Source organism: Schistocerca americana, chromosome 3 (assembly GCF_021461395.2).
Source record: "Schistocerca americana isolate TAMUIC-IGC-003095 chromosome 3, iqSchAmer2.1, whole genome shotgun sequence".
Lineage (NCBI taxonomy): Eukaryota > Metazoa > Arthropoda > Insecta > Orthoptera > Acrididae > Schistocerca > Schistocerca americana.
Genome location: NC_060121.1, coordinates 650,615,602 through 650,638,117, shown reverse-complemented (window position 1 = coordinate 650,638,117; position 22,516 = coordinate 650,615,602). Strand labels below are relative to the sequence as shown.

The following is a 22,516-nucleotide window of genomic DNA, read 5'->3' as shown; positions in this document are numbered from 1 at the left end:
TTCACGCACAGCCCTCCTTACGCTAACTTTGACATCGTTTAGCTTCTGTTTGTCTGAGAGGTTTTGGCTGCGTTTAAACTTGCAGTGAAACTCTCTTTGCTTTCGCAGTAGTTTCCTAACTTTGTTGTTGAACCACGGTGGGCTTTTTCCGTCCCTCACAGTTTTACTCGGCACGTAGCTGTCTACAACGCATTTTACGATTGCCTTGAACTTTTTCCATAAATACTCAACATTCTCAGTGTCGGAACAGAAATTTTCGTTTTGATCTGTTAGGTAGTTCCCAGACGAGCCTCAGAAATTAGGGTGCGCGTTTTGTTTGACGCCTGTTGTGTCGTTTGGTGATCTACCCGTCCGTGTGCATGCCGTGCTGTCCTGGTTAGCCATAACTTTGTCAGAAGCACAATGAAGTCAGTGAATTAGTTATGACAAGACGGCTATCATGTAATTTCCTACCGATTGCTTGTTATTAATTTTACCGTTTCAGAGGAGCCGCTATGTCGAGACGGGTCGTGTTAAATGTGAGCCCTGTTCAAAATGGCTAAGCCGCATGCAATTTTATTCGCGCCTGTGACGTTGTAGTTAAGACCTTACGTACTGTTGTACCCTGCGTTAGCGAGTGTTTCTTTACTTTCAAAGTTGTGTGCTATGTGTATGTATAGTTTGTAAATGTATTTTGATCTGTGTCTCTTATGTTGCAGGAAGGAGATCTCATAATCCTGTCTGTTCATTTAGTGTATTCACGGACCCCGTAATCTGGACCAGGATGTAATTAGTTACTTTTCTACTGGAACAGATGGATCACTTGCAATTAAAATCTTTGTTTAAAGATAAGCAGCGCTAAGGGAGCTAATTTAAGAAACTAGTTAGACTGGCCAGCCGTTTAGTCCAGAGATAAGTCAAAATTGTGTTCTGGTTTTGGTTCCGTTACCACCTGACTGTCCCATTCTAAAAGACAGACGAAATATGGTATTCACCGACTGAAGGTATGTACGGTTTCTTTTTTCATTGTTCCAAAAAGGACGCGCTGCCAGGTACCTGTAATCATACTTGTTCCGATATTTTGGGGAACTGTACACTCTGGATAAGATTTCCTTTTCGGTTTAGCTGTCTTTGTTACACTAAATTACATTTTCGCTGGAGTTTTTTCCTTTTAAATGATTATCTGTTTAGAAATTTTTTTTTAAATTCATTCGACTGTTGTTTGAAATTCTTCGCCAGTTGCTTTCTGTAAGTCATAATACTAAATCCGGTGGACAGTTGGCCCTTCATTAATTGTGTTGATTATTCCTTTAAATTCTACCACCATCTGCTTCCAGTATGTCGTATCAGTCATCTCACTGGCAGTTGCTGTTTTAATGTTTTGTTACTTAAATTCTGTCAACAGTTGCTTTTCTTAAATGAAAATACATCTGGATGGCAATGTGAAATAATATGGAAATTTTTAAATTGTTCTGTTCAGTTTTTGGTGACTTTTGTCTTCTGTATCCCTTGCTAGAGTAATACTAAAATGTTGGAGGCATGTCTTACGCTTGTGAAACTTTTTGTTAAATCAAGTGGTTTATTTAAATTTCAGTAAACTTATTCTGCTTCAGTACCTTACCACTCAGCACAAGTTCCCTCCCACTTTCAGACATTTATTTACGATATTGTGTTCAAGATTATACGACAAAGTATAACTTATACAATATACAATGTTGTAGTGATTTGTTTGTCTATGAATGTTCGTCACATCTACCGATTTCCGTTACATTCGGATAATTTCTTCGTGGAAGGTCGTCTTTTGTGTGTGTGTGTGTGTGTGTGTGTGTGTGTGTGTGTGTGTTTGCATGTCAGAATGTATTAAAGGTGGTTCGTTAAATCAGCTCTTCACAAACTCTTTATCAGTTTCTCAGTTATTGTTTATCTCATATATAAAATACCTTTCATTATTACAACTGCAACACAAGACTCTACTGCGCAGTATCAGGCTATACCTTTGCATAACAATACGCTGTACCCCTTCTCCTTCTCCATTGCAATAATATGAGTCTGGAACAAGCTGCTTGGTAACCCCCCCCCCCCCCCAAATCTTGTCCAAAGCCGCCGTCCAATAAAGAGGGCAGTAAACCTTTGCATTATACCATGTCACCTACCTCTCGGCGTGTCACAGCTGTATTTCTTCTGTCCAACAATGAAACAGAATTTCGGTCATATTGTCAACAAAAGCGATCTGTTCATTATCTTGTCTGTTATTGTTTCCTTGTCTATCTGCTAACCTTACCATGTCATCTCTCGCTCTTCTCCAAATCAGTTTTCTTCCACGTTTGGATTGTTTCTTTTCTACTGCTACTCGTTTGTGATATATTTCATTATTCATAGGCGACAAAAATGTAATTCGGAAATTAGAGTGCCCTTTTCGTAATACCACATCCCGCTTCATTGCTACTATCTGGTTATTATTATTAGTATTATTATATTACCATCATCATTTATTTCTTATGTAATGTTAATATTCTGGTTATTACATATTATATACTGCTCGTAAGTTAAACATATTTTAATGTTAACTTACTTAGCGTGTTTGGATGGATGTAAGAGAGGGTCTTAAGTCCCTAATCTTGCCTGACCAAAAAAAAAAAAAAAAAAAAAAATATAATAAAATAAAAAATGCATAAATAAATAAAAATTTCATTCATGTTGGACAGTATCGTTGGGGTGTTTGTTTTTCACTTTCCACTAGCCTATTATCGGTTCTCTGTACCTATTTGGTTAATATGATTAATTTAAATTAAAGAGGTACTCTTCTTTGAACGTTCTGCCCTTTCTACTGTGTATTTTGTCTAGGTGTATATAAAATCTGACGGTTGAGATCCATGTTACTTGTATTTTAATTTTACATGGAATTTATAGGTAATTGTTGGACGAAAATGTATTAAATAACTATGTATCTCTTGTAAACTGATCGAAAAAATATCGCAACCCCAAAAACAATTAATGTAGATGAGACCAAAACCAAGGGTCGGGATTAATTTAAGGAAACCACTTGGAAGGGTGGCCCAGCCTGATGCGTCATTTATCATTCGCAAACAAATATTTTTATTTAATAACAATTCAGTCATGAGTCAACTGACAGTTACCAAGATTCTTGCGAAATACATACAAATGGTTAAGATTTTTAAATTAAATTCACAATGTATAAGGACATTGAATTCACAATGTATAAGGACATTTATACATAAAATTACAACTAGCACTCAAAGGACGTCAACTGAGTAACACAATGGAGACCCGGCTGCAAACAGTTAATTAATTAAATGAAACTGCAATGGCACTCTGTCCCCGCATCTAGATCGCAACTGTCGGTTAATCCACAACAGGACTTGAATATAAATTCAACAAAAATTAAATAAACAAACATTAAAATGCATACAACTCCACTAGTTATTCCGTTCTGATATAAACAAGATACGGCCAAGCTGCTCAAAGGTTACGCACATGGTAAAACCGAGGCAACAGTAGTACTTTACTGATTGGCCACAAGCCTGTTCCACATAAATCACGTTAAGTACTTAAATAAACTACCTGGTCCCTAAAACGCAATTAAAATGATAATGAGAATTAAACCATTAATTTTTTTTTTAAATGATGAAACTCTGTGCTCAGTTTGCCCAAATGATTTCATCACATGACCACAAGGGCCTTACAACAACAAGATTACTGAGTCAGTTATTTCCTAACCCGGCGACACCCCCGCTATGGCACGATATCAAAAGAGTAAAAACAAACTATTCAACTTAAAGCTAGAACTGGAAATCCGCAGAATCGCGTGTAACCTGCCACCACTTAGACCCCGTGCGATGATGGTGAAAGCCGCCGAAGCAGAAGTCAAATGCATCCCCGCCCCAGACCAGCAGAACAGCAACGTGTCAACCGCTGCCGATACAAGGTTGTCAACCTATACCAAACAACAAACAACAAAACAAGTTTAACAAATATTAATAGATGCAGTAATACTTAAATGGGCAATTGAAAATTCAACTATTAAAACTTCCATATGGGAGCGGCAAGCTCATAACATTGCAAGTTAACCTTGCCAGTAATAACAAGAAGTAATGTACAACATCATTTAAAATAATTACATAATAATTAAAGTAAGATTTTTAAAAATCAAGGGGTACCTTTACCGGGGCCTCTTAGCGGCTAATAGACACTGTGATTGGGATACGTACCAAATAGCAGATGGCCGCTTAAACTATACACTTATAACCCGAAGGGATCCTCAACACGGAGTAAGTGTTTGCAAATACAAGCACACATACACGCATGACCCACACGTGCGTACATTTAGACTGAGCACACACAACTTAAGTTACAGGCCAAATCTGTTTCTGTTAGTTTTAGACCTCATGGCCCTTCGTGGGGAGAGTTATTAGATTCAATAACTTGCCCCTGGAAGGATCATGAGGTCTACAACTAACAGAAATTGCAATCAGTAATATCAAATACTCAATAATAACAAACCATGATTTCAAGTACATGCTTCATATGCAAAATACTAGCTTGGCGCGTACAGAAACCTCCATATTGAGACACACTGCCCCAAAGGAGTCACTGGAAGGCTTAAAGAAACTGAATTCCTGGTCAGATCATACCAGACAGAGTTAACAATCTTTAGTACAGTACTTACTAAGCGGTCTTCATAGATATTTTCAAACAACTGCTGAGGAGGCCAATAGCTTCAGGACTCCAGGTATGGCCGGCAGGGGTGGCCGAGTTGTTCTAGGCACTACATTCTGGAACCGCGCGACCGCTACGGTCGCAGGTTCGAATCCTGCCTCGGGCATGGATGTGTGTGTGATGTCTTTAGGTTAGTAAGGTTTAAGTAGTTATAAGTTCTAGGGGACTGATGACCTCAGATGTTAAGTCCCATAGTGCTCAGAGCCATTTGAACCGTTTTTAACCTGACCAGCAGAACAGCAACGCGTCAGCTGCTCCCAATACAAGGCCGTCACCATATACCAAACAACAAACAGCAAAACCAGTTTCATAAAAATTAACATATTCAGTGAGAGCCCAACGGTCAATGGTGTTAACGCGCTGCAATCGCCAGGACGCCCAGTACTCAGGCACACCTTCCCACGTTCTTTTGCGATACACCATTCATGACCCAGGGACAGGGTCGATGGAACGCGCGCACAGGTGGCGCTAGCAGGAGCACCCTTGTGCCCTCACAGAAGCCGCCGCAACTCAGTAGACTAATCAAAAATTTTTGGAATACAGTTGTCTAGGTAACATATTTAAGTGATTAATATTGCAAGATCACAAGTTAATGTTACCGCGAGATAAGCCATTGCAAATGTGAAATACTTGACATTAATAACCAGTGTAGCCGCCGGAATGTTCAAGGCAAGCATGTAAACAAGCATGCATTGTGTTGTACAGGTGCCAGATATTTGTTTGTGGGATGGAGTTCCATGCCTACCCCCCTACGCTCCATCTGTACAGTCTTCATCTCCTTTCCCAAGGTGGCTTCCGTCAACTCCCCCTGCCGCCTATCATCTCTGATCCTCACCTCCCCCTTCCTTCCTCTATCCTTTTCCTGGGCTCCCTCTCGCCCCCCTTTCCACCCTGATTTTTCCCTGCCTACCCCCTCTCTCTGCCTCCCTTCTCTCCCCCGAGTCCTTTTGCATTTCCCTCCTCTGCCTTTCCCCACTCCCTCTCGCGTCTTCCTGTCACCCCTCCCCCCTCCTTATGAGTCCTCCCCCTTCGTCTGTTCCCCCCTTTCATTTTTCCTCTCCTCCCCCTTTTTTTCCCCTCATCTTTCCAGCCCCTCCCCCCCCACCCATCTGCCTTTGGCTGTGGTGTATCATCTTCGTGCCGACTTTTTAGTGCAGTGTTTCCAGTGATTGTTAAGTGTTGTGCGTCTTTTCCGAAGTGTTGCGAACAGACATTGTACTGTCAATGGGTGTGATTTTTATATCACTTGCCAACAGAAACCAGATTATCACCGTGTTTTTAATTGTCTGTTTACTATTTTACCTGTCTGTTTGCTGTGCATTCTATTAGCATCTCCCGCCCTTTATTATGTTTTAACTTTCCACAATTTTCCGCCGGTTTACAATTTAAGACACCGTTATATCGCCTGCATTTATTGTTTCTGATCTTCATAAGTTTTAAAAATTCTGTACGTTGAAATGCAGCGTACTAAGCTGCTGCCAGCCCGCCCCCCTCGGGGGGAATCGAAATTCAATAAAGGAAAAGACAAAAAAAATAATTCCATGCCTCCTGCACTTGATCGCTCGTTTCAGTGACGGTTAACGCTGGTTGTGGATGACGCTGGGGTTGTCGTCCGATGATGTCCCGTATGTGCTCGATTAGAGACAGATTTGGTGATCGAGCTGGCCGAGACGCCATGTCGCCACTCTGTAGAGCGTGTTTCATCGCAACTGCGCTATATGGACGTGCGTTATCTGGTTGGGAAACACCGTCTGGTATGCTGTTCATGACTGGCAGCATGATGGGTCGAATCGCCTGACTGACGTACAGTTTTGCAATCAGGTCGCGTGGGATAACTACCAGAGTGCTGTTACTGTCATACGAAATTCGGCCCCCTGACCATAACTCCAGATGTAGGCCAAGTGTGTCCTGTTCGCAGACAGGTTGGTTGCAGGCCGTCAACTGGCCTCGTCCTAACCAACACACGGCCATCACTGGCACCGAGGCAGATGCAGCTTTCATCAGAAAACGCAACAGAGTTCCACCCTGCCCTCCAATGAACTCTCGCTTGACACGACTGAAGTCACAAATGCCAGTGGTTTTGGGTCGGTGGAATGCACGCTACAGGGCCTCTGGCTCTGAGCTGTCCTTAAAGTAATCGATTCGTAACAGTTCAATGTGTCACTGTCGTGCCAACTGCTGTTCAAGCTGCTTCTGCAGATGCAGTACGGTGAACCAGAGCCATACGCCGATCACGATGGTTTTCCCTCTAGGTAGTGCCACGTTATGGTCTGGAGGCCGGTCTTCTTGCGACTGACCACCGTTGCCAGCAATCATGTACAGTGGCTACATTTCCGCCAAGTCTTTCTGGAATATTGCAGAAGGAACATCCAGCTTCTCGTAGTCCTGTTACACGACCTTGTTCATACTCTGTGAGGTGTTGATCATGGCGTCTTTGTCACTTTAAAAGCATTTTTGACTGAAATCAACTCCCTATATGAAATCCCAAAGGTAACTAATGACCTTTACAGCATGTATTTAAAGCAAATCTGATCTGCATCGGTCCCGGCGGAGGTTCGAGTTCTCCCTCGGACATGGGTGTGTGTGTTTGTCCTTATGATAGTTTAGGTTAAGTAGTGTGTAAGCTTAGGGACTGATGACCTTAGCAGTTAAATACCATAAGATTTCACACACATTGGAATATTTTTTTTTATCTGCATACTCACAGTGGCGCTACTGGTACGACTGATCAGAAATTTGAATAGACATCATATTCCAGATGTAGAAACACGCCTACCAACTTGCGTTCATGTGGCACAACTCCTTCTCGGCTTTGCAATTTTTTTCCGTCAGTGTATTAGTTACCTCAGCCAATGGCCTTGCCTCAGTTGTAACACCGGATCCCGTCAGATCACCGAAGTTAAGGGGACTTTCACGTGAATAACTGTCAAAAAATCGATTTTTCAATTTTTGTCTTAAAAAGTTCTCTGTAATTTCCTGAACGCGAAAAATTTTACTTCCAGGAAAATGGACCACAGAAGGTACCAACATCAGAGGAATTTAGAAGTGGCTCCACACACCACGACGTCCCGATGGTACACAGTCAGCTCTGCTAAAATTAAAGTTTTGCTCTCATTTGTTTTGTTTTTACGACTTTTTAGTCCCTTAAGTTGGCTAACCTGCGAAAACTTTACAGTTGTGTATCTTTTGTTTATACAGGTAGTTTATTTGTTGTTTGCTGTTGTTTTGACGCGAATATTTTGATTATAGCGAAGTAATTGTGTGCGTGATTTTCTTATTGTGTGCGTGAGTTTCTTATTCCACTTGAAAGCCATGGGAAGAATTAAGAAGTTCGGTGTCAAACAACGTAAATTTCATGGAAATCGGTTCACCAAACGGTTTAACTCTGATAATACTAAAATACAACGTGATACAACACTTGAATCAGCTTCAACTACTCCAAGTGCTTCGAAGCTAAAACTGAAATACTTGTATAATGGACTTGACAGTATTAATGCTGATAATATAGAGACGCCAACTATTGATTCAGGTTGTGTTATTGTCTAAATCCCTGCTCTATCTGAACTAATAAATAAAGCTTTGCAGTGTTGCAGTGTAAGGAATGAGGCAATAGTGGTGTGAAGGTAGTTGGGGAGATACATGCTGGAAGAGGTTGTGCATCAAAATTAAGAGTGGTTTATAGTTTTTGTGGTTTAAGCGAATGTAGTTATACTTGTGGGGTAAATAATCAGAGAGTGTACAACACAAATATTAAACTTGCTTATGCTATGAGGTGCACAGGCAAAGGGTACAGAAGTGCACAAATTTTCTGTGCTCTTATGGACTTACTTCCCCCTACAAGTTTTGACAGGGACAGTAAAACTATTCTACAGACTTTAGAAGAACTAGCCAATTATAGTATGAAAAATGCTGCTCACGAAAGTTTAGGCATGAATGACACCAACACATGTATGTCTGCAGCCAAGGATGCATCCTGACAACAAAGAGGCCATAGTTCCCTAACTGGTGTAGTGACAGCTATCTCCTTGGACAATGGTAAACTCATTGATGTGGAATGTGTTACCAAGTACTGTCATGGTTGTACAAGTGGAATTCAAAACCATAAACGTTTGATTAATTTTATTGGAAACAGTGGATGGATGGAATCTAAAGGTGTTGTGAAGATATTTCATAGGTCAGTCGAGAAATGTAGTGTGATGCATACATCTTACCTAGGAGATGGAGACTCAAAAGGGTACCAAAAAGTTTGGGAATCTAAACCTTATGCTGATACAAAAATTGAAAAAAATGGAATGTGTTGGACATGTCCAGAAAAAGTTAGGTACAAGACTGAGGAACTTGAAGAGAAATTTTATAGGAAAGAAATTACCTGATGGTAAGTGCATTAGTGGGTGTGGTCGGCTTACAGACAAAGAAATAGACTGGCTGCAGTATTATTATGGACAAGCCATAAAACAAAATAAAAATGACCTTGACGAAACGAAAAAGGCAGTATGGGCTACCTTCTTTCATAAATCCTCCACAGATGACAACCCTTGTCATGCACTCTGCCCACCTGACAGTGATTCATGGTATGGCCACCAGAGAGCTGTTACTAAAGGTGAAACCTGCAACCACAAGGATTCTTTGCCATTTGCTATAATAGAAGTTATAAAACCTATATGTTGGGGTTTAGTGACACAAAATTATTAGAGAAATGTTTAAATGGTAGGACTCAAAATCCAAATGAAAGTTTCAACAATTGTACATGGGAACATATACCAAAAACTAACTGTTCTAGTAGGAGTAAACACTTTGAAAATAGGTGTGCTGGAAGCTTTTCCATGTTTCAGTGTTGTGCAGTGTCAAGGCTTAATGTTATGCAACTGGTGGGAGTGCCTATTGAACTAAATATGCGTAGGAATCTAGTAGCTTTTGACCGAAGGAGACTCTTCGAAGCAGAGAAATCAGTGTTGGAAGCCACCAAAGAAGAAATAAGAAGAAGAAGAAGAAGTGTGAAAAAGAGAAGCGAGGAAGAACAACACAGGAAACAAGCTGAATATGGACCTGGGATGCACTAGTGCCATGCAAGTTAAATAGGAAAATCAAGTTTTAACTTTAACTTGAATTTTCTGAAAGTTAAATTATTTCATGTTCTGGTACACTTTGGCTAAAAGCTACTAAAGATAGAGTAGTGAAATTTTGTATGCTGTCTTAAAACATGCTTCACTAAAAAGTAAACTACTGCTGCGACTTAACTTTGAAAATAAAATGCTGAATTAATTTCCAAAATGTTTGATAATCATACTTAAAATTTTTTGTACCACAATTTATGGTAGAACCACGTTTTCAATAGTCTACTTTAAAGATAATGATGTAAAGAACTTACAGAAAAGATAAACCTTCTACTTTGTTTGTATGCTGAGGGGTGTTTGCCTATGATGTACATAAATAATTAATAATACATAATAATAAATAACTAGCAACAAAAAATACAATTTAAAAAAGAGTGAGAGAGCTAAAGCTGTAGTTTATAAATAAAAATGTTCCCAAAAGATGTCTTGAAAGATAGTAAGCGTCATATGGGCTTACAAATCTTATTCTTTGACTTGCACTGTTTAGAAAACTGACAATTTTTTCAAGGCTTCCCCTGGTATTCACGGATACCTCCCCTTAAGTGCTGTCGGGCTTGGCGAGCTCTTGGATGGGTCACTGTCCGGATCTGCCGAGTATTATTGGCAAGCGGGGTGCACTCAGTTCGTGTGAGGCCAATTGGGGCACTATTTGATTGAGGAATAGCGGCACCGGTCCCGAAAACTGACAACGGCCGGGAGAGCAGTCTGCTCACCACGTGCCCCTCCTTATCCGCATCCAGTGACTCCTAAGGGCTGATAATGACACAGCGGCCGGTCGGTACTGTTGGACCTTCAAAGCCTGTTCAGACGGTGTTGTTGTTACTGTTGTTGTGTTAGTTACCACACACTGTTACAAGACATTTACTTTTACTAGAATCCAAAAACAAAAACTTCAGTGCTTCTAGTGCAGATGTTTCCTGTTCGATATTAATATTATCGTGTGAACAAGATTCATATACGACAGTGTTATGGGAAGCTGCCAAACACACGAGGCGTTTTATAAAACCTTAACTCTTCCTAAAATATTTCAAGGCACATTAAACCCTTCGGCCTATTATTATTCTTCAAGTAAAAATTATGTTTTCATTGGCTTGAATAGAACTATTTTTTATAGTTATGTTATCACCCTGAAAAAATGAAGTTACATAATTAAGTTTTTGTTAATTCTTGTTTATTAAAAAATAAAAACAACCCCTGGCACTTATTTCGTAGTGATTCAGAGAGACCAGATCTTGCTATGCATGAAACTTGCAGCTCCAGCAAGGTGATGAGTACGTCCTTAGTTTAAAGTATTGCAAACTATTAATCTCCGATTAGTCATTAGCATTTTTAGAGACATTTAAACTGAAGGGCAGATTGCAAATAACTGTCACATTGTTTGTTATTTTCTGTGTCAAGCATTATTAATAGAAGTCGGGACAATTTCTTCTTCTTTCTGTATCACAGAATTATGAGATTAGACATTCCTCACGACTGCTTCCTCTCCATTCCTTTGAAATTCCTGTCGCTCGCAGAACTGTTTAACTCCTGCCTCCTGCAACATTCCATTGCAGTGTCAGCTTCTAGTGTGTGTGTGAAATCTTATGGGACTTAACTGCTAAGGTCATCAGCCCCTAAGCTTACACACTACTTAACCTAAATTATCCTAAGGGCAAACACACACACCCATGCCTGAGGGAGGACTCGAACCTCCGCCGGACCAGCCGCACACAGCTTCTAGTCTAAGGCCAAATAAAGCTGTCAGCTGTTCCTTTCTCCCAGAGATATCACAAGCGAAATATAATGAGAAAGCTTGTATGAAGCTTGACAGGAATGTAGAGTAACAAGCGGTAGCTGGACCTTTTATTGGACCAAAAGAAATGCTCTGATGAGTCAACTGGAGCTGTAACTCCCTTCGAAATAAAGGTATCCGGGTTTGACAACTTTCTGAGAGTTTTAGCTTCCACGAATGTCGAAGTTAGCTTGAAAATCGAAGGCGATTCGCATGAGCAGATTGCCTCCAGTGTTACTCCCGTTCTTTCAACACAAAAAAATTCAGTGCAAACAAAAACATCAGTGGCCGTGCGGTAAAAGCAACATGAAACAGATAGGACAGGCAACAAGTATTCCTTTCGCTACTACGGAGTGGGACATCGCAGAACACGAATCCAGCCGACGCAAGCGCCACATGCGGGGGCGCCGGGAAACACACGGCAGCGCGCCGCCTATAAGCGACGCCGAGCGCGGCAGTTTTCCAGTGCTGCGTCTGACGCCTCATGGAGCGCAACAGTCGGAGATTCGCAGCTTCTGCTCCTCGCTTGTAAGTACCACACGCAATAAGAATTCGGCGAAGCAGTTGTCCGTAGAAGGCATGATTAGTGTATTTAATTAGATGTAGCCACTGACAGCAGCTTGCATTTAGCGTGCAATGCGAAGATAATACATACAAATGTATCGATGTTATTTTCCACTTTACTGTCAACTTTAAAAATTAAATACAACCTTCTCCTTCTTGCTTTCAAAATGTCGTCTACCTCGACAAATAGAATAGTGAACCATGTCGAATTTCAAACAATAATTATCTTCCAATATGGACTCTATTGCTGGAGTGGTTTTTGTCTAGGTAAGGTGAAAAACCCATATGCTACTGAAGTGTGCTAAACTTTATGTCAACGTTTAAAACGGCACGTACACACATCGTATTCGAATCTCAGTGAGATGATAATACAGCAGATAACTCACAAACACTGCTGGACACGCAGTGAAGTAGCAGACACTTTCTGACCTGTGTTTGTTGTGAGAACACGTTTTCCGCAAATGTGTATGACTGTTTTCGTACAAAAACGAAACGCGTCAGTACTTCTCATTTGACTATATATCTTTATAACTCTTTTTTGTCGGCCGCCAGCATCCTTTAGTCCTTTTTTGTGTGGGGTGCACTACACTCATAGTAGTTCTAAGTTCTAGGGGACTGATGACCTCAGATATTAAGTCCCATAGTGCTCAGAGCCATTTGAACCATTTTTGAATTTTGAGAACTTGCGAAAAACAGCCGAGGTAGAAAATTTTAAAATGACCTTCAATCCATGATTCCCATTGATGAAAACTGTCACACTGTGGTCTTTACTCCCAGAATGCTGAGAGTAAGTTATTTTGTCGCAGCATAATTTAAGTACAAACTTAAACTTATAGGCTGAAATGTACTCTGACTCATGGGGAATTTAGTCTCTTTCCTGTTTAAAACAGAGTTACATGAGAGTTGCCACAATGTGCAGTAGATATATAAGGAAATAGAGTGAAAGATATTGCGTTTAAGTCTAGAGCTTGCTGCTGAGGAATACAAACGATGTACAATAACAAACTTTTCTAGGTTTCATAAGAAAATTTAAATTCTGGGAAAAGATTTGTTTTAGATCTAAGATCAGTGAGGGACCTATAGGATAACTACTTCCTGTAGTGTAACGGAAGAAAAGTGTAGACCATGTCAGATGTTAGAAGTATATTAATACCGTCAGCTGCTAAGGGGCGTTGGTATATATCAACGTGGACAGGTGAAAATGTGTGCCCCTACCGGGACTCGAACCCAGGATCTCCTGCTTACATGGCAGACGCTCTATCCAGCTAAGCCACAGTGGGCACAGAGGATAGCGCGACTGCAGGGACTATCTCGCACACGCCTCCCACGAGACTCACATCTCACCTTGTATGTCCACACACTACATTCGTAGTGTCCCACCCCAACACACTCATTACTCGTGGAAGACAATCTTACGAAGTCCCGTAAGAGTTCGGGGAATATGTGTGCATCCGTACAGAAGAAGGAGGTCATGGCCGGTATTGCCAGAACTATATACTTATATGGATATGGTGTCTGTTCTTTCGGACATGTCCGAAAGAACAGACACCACATCCATATAAGTAGTGTCCCACCCCAACACGTCAGATGTAGTTTTAGTTAGGACAGTTCAGGAAGAGTGGGTCTCAAATTCCAATCCGACCATCCCATACTTTCCTTCAAGTCACTAAATCACTTAAGATGAACGCAGGATAGTTCCTTCTCCATCCTTGTCCACTCTGAGCTTCTGCTCCACCGTAATAACCTCGTCGTCGGTGGAACGTTAAAATTTATGTTTTGTCTGCATGCCTCCGCCGCTTTGAGCTAGCGCCACGCATCACAGGTTCGACTCTCGTAGCAAGCTTAGATATCAGTTTCAAAGGTTTTGTCACCATGTATGTATTCCCAACTTTGAAGAATCAAGCCCATGAGTAACGGTTGTAAACAAAACGATCGAGGACATAATTAATTCACTATAACAATTAACATTAACGTGCACTTACAAAATGAATAATAAGGACACGTGAGCTGCCTATATTACCAATGACATTTAAAAACACTTTTCTTCTTCCTTTTTCCAGTACAGATTGTCTTTCTGTTTTACACTAACCATAAGAACGATGAAAGTGTTACTCATGATGATTGTTATAGATGAAGCAGCGTAATGAGAATGTGAAATTCGAAATAAAGGGTTTCACTAATCAGCTACACACATCGCTCCAATCACTCGTTTTTGGGCAAAAAGTACCTCCTCCGACTGAACTGAAGCATCATGTAACCAAACTAAGATAAACAAGTGTGGGCGAATGACGAATACGTTTGGTTATCATACGCAGTACAGAAGTTCAGTACCTGGTACCGTTAATTAGTTTTCCTTACTCGGAGACAGAAATTAAGTGCGCTCAGCGTAGTGAGCATAATTATGGAACTAAAAGGAAAAAAACGGGTTTTTAGGTCAAAACACTGATTCTCTGACAATATACGACATTAGCAGGGCGCTTCAATAAAGGCTAGCCAGTACATCAGACGCAACAGCAGACAGCGAACTCGTTAGTGTTCTTCGTAGACAAGGATTTTGCTGAACTAGTTTCCACGTGTAAGTTTTCTTAGCCGTTTAGTTAGGCGTGAGGCACATGAAACATTAAAACTTCTGTAAAATACATGGAAAGTTCCTTTTAACAAATTCATCCATTACGAAATAAATATATTCAGTTGCTTTACTTACTGATTACTTTCCCATCTATGAGAATTCTGTATTAGCCTTAACTGGAATATATGCTATGTTTCTCATGCAAGTGTCAGTAAATGTTTGATGTATATGTTGCTGTGATATGTAGCCTGCAATTGGAGACGCCTCGACGCAAACGTACAAGATGACAGAAATGGGATGGTTTCCTGTGCGCAACAATAAGTTGTTTATGGTTTTGGACTGTAGAGCATCTTTATTGTAAGCGTTTGATGAAATTATAACTTTATTATTTTTTTTTTGAAAATTTTACTGTACAGTATGTTTCTATGTATAGGTCGACTGAATATGACGTTCCATCGAAACAAATTCAAGTAAAGACTGTATCTTTGCAGCATTTTCTTAGTGGTGGTTAAATAATGACTTTTTTCAAATGTTTGGGAGCAGCTGAACACTGCTTAGAGAAACAATTTTGGTTAGATCTCGCTCATTGTGCAGTCAAAGACTGTGGACATCTTGTCATGGAATAAGAGAGGCCCCTGGGGAATATTCTTCCACGCAGCATTTGCGCGAGTCCTCAAGCCAGCAACAGGGATAACTACAGGACCATCGAACAAGTTCCTGCCGAACGGTATCTTCCATGTGGAACAGTCAGAGCGAACTTTGAGGTAGGGGAGCAGTGCTAGACGCCGTGCCTCAAAGACAGCTTACACATTTATCGCCACATATAGCCTGCGAACACAGGAGTCGATCTTGAGTTTGAGAAGTACATGTGTATTGCAACTGATTCAACCCTTACGTATAACTATAATTCCTACAAACTCTCACGACTTAAACATCACCAAATCTAACACGATGTAAAATAGAATTACGCTTTCACTTAACCCGACGATGCTTAACTCAGATCATCCTCAAATAGGCGAGATTGTACACTGAAGAGCCAAAGAAATTAGTACGCCTCCCTAATATTGTGTAGCGCCCCCGCGAGTACGCAGAAGTGTAGCAACAAGACGTGGCATGGACTCGACTAATGTCTGAAGCAGTGCTGGCGGGAATTGACACCATGAATCATACAGGGCTGTCCATAAATCCGTAACAGTACGAGGGAGTGGGGATCTTTTCTGAACAGCACGTTGCATGGCAGCCCAGATACGATCAATAAAGTTCATGTCTGGGAAGTTTGGAGGCCAGCGGTAGTGTTTAAACTCAGAAGAATGTTCCTTGAGCCACTCTGTAGCAATTCTGGATTTGTGGGGCGTCGCATTGTCCTGCTGGAATTGCCCAAGTCCGTCGGAATACACAATGGACATGAATGGATGCAGGTGATCAGACAGGATTCTTACGTACGTGTCATCTGTCAGAGTCGTATCTAACGTATCAAGGGTCCCATATCACTCCAACTGCACACACTCCACGCCACTACAGAGCTTCCACAGCTTGAACAATACCGTGCTGACAGGCAGGGTCCCTGGATTCATGAGGTTGTCTCCATACCCGTACACATCTAGCCGCTCGATAAAAATTGAAACGAGACTCGTCCAACCTCGCAACATGTTTCCAGTCATCAACAGTCCAATGTCGGTGTTGACAGGCCCAGGCGAGGCGTAAAGATTTGTGTCCTGCAGTCATCAAGGGTACACGAGTGGGCCTTCGGCTCCGAAAGCCCTTGTCGATGATGTTTCGTTGAATGGTTCGCACGCTGACACTTGTTGATTGCCCAGCATTGAAATCTGCAGCAATTTGCGGATAGGTTGCACTTCTGTCATGTTGAACGATTCTCTTCAGTCGTCTTTGGTCCCGTTCTTGCAGTAGGTTTTTCCAGCCGCAGCGATGTCGGGAATTTGATGTTTTACCAGATTCCTGATATTCACGGCACATTCGTGAGATGGTCGTAAGGGGAAACCCCCACTTCATCGCTATCTCGGAGACTGTATGGCCCATCGCTCGTGCATCGATTTTAACACCGCGCTCAACTTCACGTAAATCTTGATAACTTTCTATTGTAGCAGCAGTAACAGGTCTAACAATGCGCCAGACACTTGTTGTCTTGCATAGGCAATGCCGACCGCAGCGCCGTATTCTACCTGTTTACGTATGTCTGTGTTTGAATGCACATGTCTATACCAGTTTCGTTGCTGCTCCAGTGTATAAAAGGGCACATGATGCTCTGACTGCATTATGAGTTGCCTTCAATAAGCAGAAGTAAAAGTCGCATGTTGTATCCAATGGGACCCCCAGCATAGCACACACAAGCAGACGGAACTTGTCCAAAATCAACGTATTTTGACACTCAAACTAGCAGCGGACATCTAACGACGAATATCGAGCCGAACTGTGGATTAGACTGTGAAGCCAGTTATTCAGGAAGGAAAGAAGGAAGACACCATCGAGGTCATTCGATAACGTGGCACAAGCTCATACTGAAGGACGATGGGGAACGAAGTAGTATGTTATCGAAGGAACTAACACGGAATTGACTTACGCGATTTAGAGTAATAACTGAAAACCTAAACTGGATCGTTGAAAGGGATTTAAAACCTTGTTTCCCCAAAGGCCCCACTAGGACAACGTGGACGGTGTGGTGGTCACACTGCGTGATTCCATCAGACGATCATCAGTAAGTACGAGTCTGTTCTACTCACTGATTCCTCATACGCACTGCTATAGTTGCACCATGGTATGAACGACGCAAAATGTCGCGGTGTCTCGCCGTGTCGCATTCGAAATGAATAGCATGTTGATACTGCGTTCTTTGACGTCTATGAGTAGTCTTGGTATTCGTTTTCACGTTTCCTCTCTGACGATTGTTCGCTGACAGAATAGTATCGCACCGGTCTTTCCGCACACAAAAGAGATGGTGTTGTCGTATGTTCGTGTGCGAAATCGTTCCACAAACTTATATCTGTTACACTGATATATACGGGACAGTCAAATGAAAACGAGGGAGATGCAAAAAAGTAAGTAAACAGTGTATTATTTCAAAAGTAATCGCCATAACTGTTAATATATTTATCCCACTGTGAGTAAAACGGTCAGTGCCTTCATGGAAAAAGTTTGCTGTTGCTATAGAATCATGAATGTACCCGGGGGTTCACCTCTTTGTCCGAAGCAAATCGACGGCCACAAATGTCTTTCGTCATGCCTCCAAAAATACGTAAATCGCTTGGGGAGGGATCGGGACTGTATGGTGGATGTGTAAGGGCTTCCCAGCGAAACTTCAGCAACGTGTTCTAAACAACCCCGCGTTTCAAGGTTGTTGCCCTTTCGTTGCAAAAGTTTCGTTGGGGAGCCCCACCTGTCCCAAATCTTTCCATGCGAGTTTCATATTTTAGGAGCCCTGAAGAAAGATATTCGTGACCGCTGATTTTCCTCGGACGGGTGCACGCCTGGTTGCTATCATGATTCCATGACAACCGCAAACATTTTTCCACGAATACATTGACCGTCTTGTCTCGCAATGGGATAAATTTATGAACAGTTATGGCGACTACCTTTGAAATAATGAACAGCTTACTTACTTTTTTCCATCTGTCTTGTTTTCATTTGAGTGTCTCTCATGCAAATGAACCAAGTTCGAAAACATTGAGGTTGTTGTCGGCTTCAGCCAATTTTCATAACCGTTAGTATACACGCTGTCCCAGAGAGTAGTATCAATAATTTGGAAGGTGTGAAGTTTATTCATTCTTTGCTCTCTCTTTTTCAATTGAACATTTAGCATTCATAGAATCGAAAATCTGAGTTGGCACCGAAACGTCTAGTCTTCATCTCAATTTCGTAAATACACGTTTGCTTCTAATCTATACTTCTGCAAAGAGGGCCCTGTGGTTCACTCTTCGTGGAAGCCCTCGATATTACCTCAATGTGCATAATATGCGTGCCACCGAGCCTTTCTTTTTTCCTCATTCATCATGTTACGTAATTTGTTCCGCGAACCAGAATAAATACCATCAAACCTTTAAAAAAATAGATTCATTCAGTTTTTCTAACGCCCGCTTCACAGTAAAGCCGTGTTATATAGGCCAATACTTATACATGGAAAAAATTTGGAGTCTGTCAAAATAGTGATTAGTGGAAAAATGATTTTGTTGTTTGCGTTGTACCTATTATACATGGTTTTACTGCCAACTTTGAAGATACTATTCACGATATGCAACAACAGTTCCTTTCTGGAAATATACGAAGAAATCAGAATATAACGTGAAAACTGCGGCTGTTATAGCTGTTGTAGTGCGACATGGATTTTGACACAGCAAAATAAGTAAATAAGAGGAAGATCGGGAGTAAGATTCTTATGGCATGTTGTAGGAACAAGTCAAAGATGTTGATACGACAGTTTAACGCAAAATAGGAAACAGGCTTTGACAAATACAAAGCTACAAAAGAAATGGATCACACATCCGCGATCAGCTTCTGTGAAAAGGCTGCTGTTGAAAACCTAAGGTTAGAGAATATTCCGACCGATCTCAGAGAAGATGGAGTAATACATGCATTAGTTTTATAGCGATAAAAATTAGAGATTCATCACAAGTTCTTGGCTTGACACAGACATGCGTTGATATAATAAATTTTTTCTTATATTTCAGGCGAGTCAATACCTATGTTTTTTTTTTATTTTTCACCTTCCGCAGCTGCTGTTATAATCAAGTATTGTTGGGTGTTTGGTCTTAAGCTTACTGCAAGTTTAGAGTGACCGTTACAATGCGTACAAAAGGGGTTCCTCTTCTTTCTTACAAAATTCAATGCTCTGTTGCTATTAAGAAGAGGTGATGCAGTGTCTTCTATCTGCCACATAATTTTACTCCTCCGCCTCGTCCCTCTCACCCCCCCCCCCCCCCCTCGAAAATAATTACGAGTACGGCCAGTTTTATCTCCGTTAAAAAATAAAGCCAATGATGTCATCTTCTCCCAGTTACCCTTCTTTCTTTCGTCCTATCATCATTACTTGTGTTTTATGAAGTTCCTCTTTCAAAATCTTTAGCCTCTCGCCTCATGCCCATTGCTGCTAGCGCTCTGTCTGTAATATATCTTTATTGTTACACTGTGTGTGAACGAGTAGAAATTGTATTTTTTCTGGTCTATTTGTGTCATAGCATTACCTAAATGTTTATATGTCAGATGTACCAGACTGTTAAAATTATAGATTTATAAAATCCGCTATTGTAGCCGTGGTCTTTAATCTGCGATGCACTTTCAAACTGCTTAAGGCCAAAATTTTAATCGGATTTTATAAATAAATAATTTTATCAGTTCAAGGCGAACTTAGTCACAGTATCCGTTCTGAACACAGAATCACTCCCTCTCTGCAGCCGGCAGAATTACGATTAGGAACAGTGCAACTGTGTAATTGCGTGCCATTAGCGCGGCTCATATTTATGCCCTTCTCTGCGTGCCTCCATCATAAACTGTCTGTGAATGTATTTTAAATATGCACTTCATTTCGTTGAAAACTTCCGAAGTTTCATAAATCTTATAGCTAGAAAAGTTCTTCACCGCTGTTGCGAAGCACTTAATTTATGTGACGAAGCAGTGCATTTATCAAGCGAATGCCACAGTTTAACATATATTCTGTGTTTTATGAACCGGGAGATAATGGTCATTACCTACTTTAATACCGGATCATGTCAAATACGCACAGCATCATTCGGTACGTGATGGATACATTAATTATTAAAATGGCATTATACTACATATATTTGATTGGAATTGGAGTATTAATGATAAAGCTGTATCGTTGAAGCGGGCGATTACCCCTTTAAGAATTTAAAGCTTGGTGTATCGATTACAGTAGTACGTACACCTGGTTAGTCTTATCGTACGAAATTTAGCAGCGACACTGTCAACGCTTCTTCACCACAAATTAATAATAATGACACATCTGTAGGTTTAGGCCAGTTATTGTGAAATTAGTACAGGGCCTGAGCTACAAGGTACCTTGGTTAAGGCAGTTGATCACATTAGGGAAGAACAGAATTCAAATCCCTGTCCAGTTACCCTCATTTAAGTCTTCAGTTGCTTCTCTTAATCATTAAAAGAGACTGTTGGAACAGTTCCTTAAAGTAGCCTATTAGAAAATTCCTGGCGGATTGAAACTGTGTGCCGGACTGAGACCCGAACTCGGAACTTTGCCTTTCGAAGTCAAGTGCTCTGCCAATGGAGGAAGCCGAGCGTAACTCACGATCCGCCATCACAGCTTTACTTTCGTCAATATCTCATCCCCTACCTGCAAGACTGCTGGTCCAGCACACAGTTTTAAGCTGCAAGGAAGTTTTCTAGATGCGCACATTCTAGGACAGTGTGGTTTGTATTAAATTCTCCCTAGTCGTTGAATATGGGGTGTCTAGGATCGTTAGACAGCAATTTAAGCAAATCGTATTAATGAGTTTTATTACGAAAAGTACATGACAAACTTAACTTTGAGAATTACATATCTGAGTCGTAAGCAAAGGGCGACATGCAAAATAAGAAAGCTCTTCTGTGTATACCATTCTTAAGTCGCTGTGCGGCGGCGCGGTTCTTTCCGTCCCTTTACGACGAACCTGCACCTACCTGTGAACATTATGTCAGCATATCATCAGTAGGGAAGGCGAGAAAAACCTACTGTACTTCGACGTGAACCAGGCTGCAATTAAAGTCACTAATCTACGATCCGGGAAAAAGTTTTCACACGAAATGAAAGGTTGGAAATTCTGTCCTTAATTAATATATTCTGAAACTTAGGTCAACAGGTATCACTGCCAAGCCCATGCTAGTCTCAACACAGTCACTCACAATCCCTTTCACTACATTAGCAAGTTTATGGTGTTGCATTTCCCGAAAACGTAATAGCTTCAAAAATACGGATTCAAAAAAATGGTTCAAATGGCTCTGAGCACTATGGGACTCAACTGCTGAGGTCATTAGTCCCCTAGAACTCAGAACTAGTTAAACCTAACTAACCTAAGGACATCACAAACATCCATGCCCGAGGCAGGATTCGAACCTGCGACCGTAGCGGTCTTGCGGTTCCAGACTGCAGCGCCTTTAACCGCACGGCCACTTCGGCCGGCCGAAAAATACGGATTGTTTTTGGTTGAGAATGCTCGCCAAATATTAAGTCTGTCGGTACCTAATGCATTCACAGTTTTTAGACACAGACCTGCTCAATACACCACGCGGAATTTATGTCTTTTCTCGTCACAAAATTCACTTAAAAATTCCGAAATTTCTACACACCCATCGGAATAATTATGCCGTCACTTTACAACACTTTTGATGTATGAAAGACTGCTAGATCCGGCAACTTATAATTTCCATCGGAACTACTACTACACACGTCCGAACTGTTTCATGGCTAGGCTCCGACTCCTCTCTAGAATACTTAAGTCTTCTCTACCAGCAGAGAAAGGCGCGCGAAGAATATTGCTTTACCATTGGTCAGTTTACTCAACAGCCAATAGCAATACAACATTCTCCCGCGTCAGTCCGCGCTTTTCATAAATAACTAATCGCAAAATAGTAAATCTAGCGACTGCACTTTTTACCGACGTAATTATCTAATATACTGAAGTTTTGTTTATGCATAAAGTTATATACTATTGTTATTTATACCTGAATTAACTATTCCTTTACCATAAACTTACTTTACAAATCGACTATTCTACAAAAATCCTCTTAGTCCACATCCATATTTCTTCGAAATGTTCCCAC

The 22,516-nt window shown here is 41.0% G+C and overlaps 1 protein-coding gene and 1 non-coding gene across 2 annotated transcripts in view; one reads left to right on the top strand and one right to left on the bottom strand.

Annotated features, from left to right (window-relative positions):
* The first annotated feature begins 12,083 nt into the window (after positions 1–12,083).
* The window catches only part of LOC124606275 (spondin-1), a 605,207-nt gene continuing 594,774 nt past the window's right edge, over positions 12,084–22,516 (top strand). The window contains exon 1 of the mRNA XM_047138254.1: positions 12,084–12,129. Within this exon, the coding sequence (XP_046994210.1) occupies positions 12,086–12,129 (44 nt within the window). The 5' untranslated portion in view covers positions 12,084–12,085. The remainder of the gene's footprint in view (positions 12,130–22,516) is intronic.
* Trnat-ugu lies at positions 13,372–13,446 on the bottom strand. The gene has a single exon. It is a non-coding gene; the product is annotated as a tRNA-Thr (tRNA).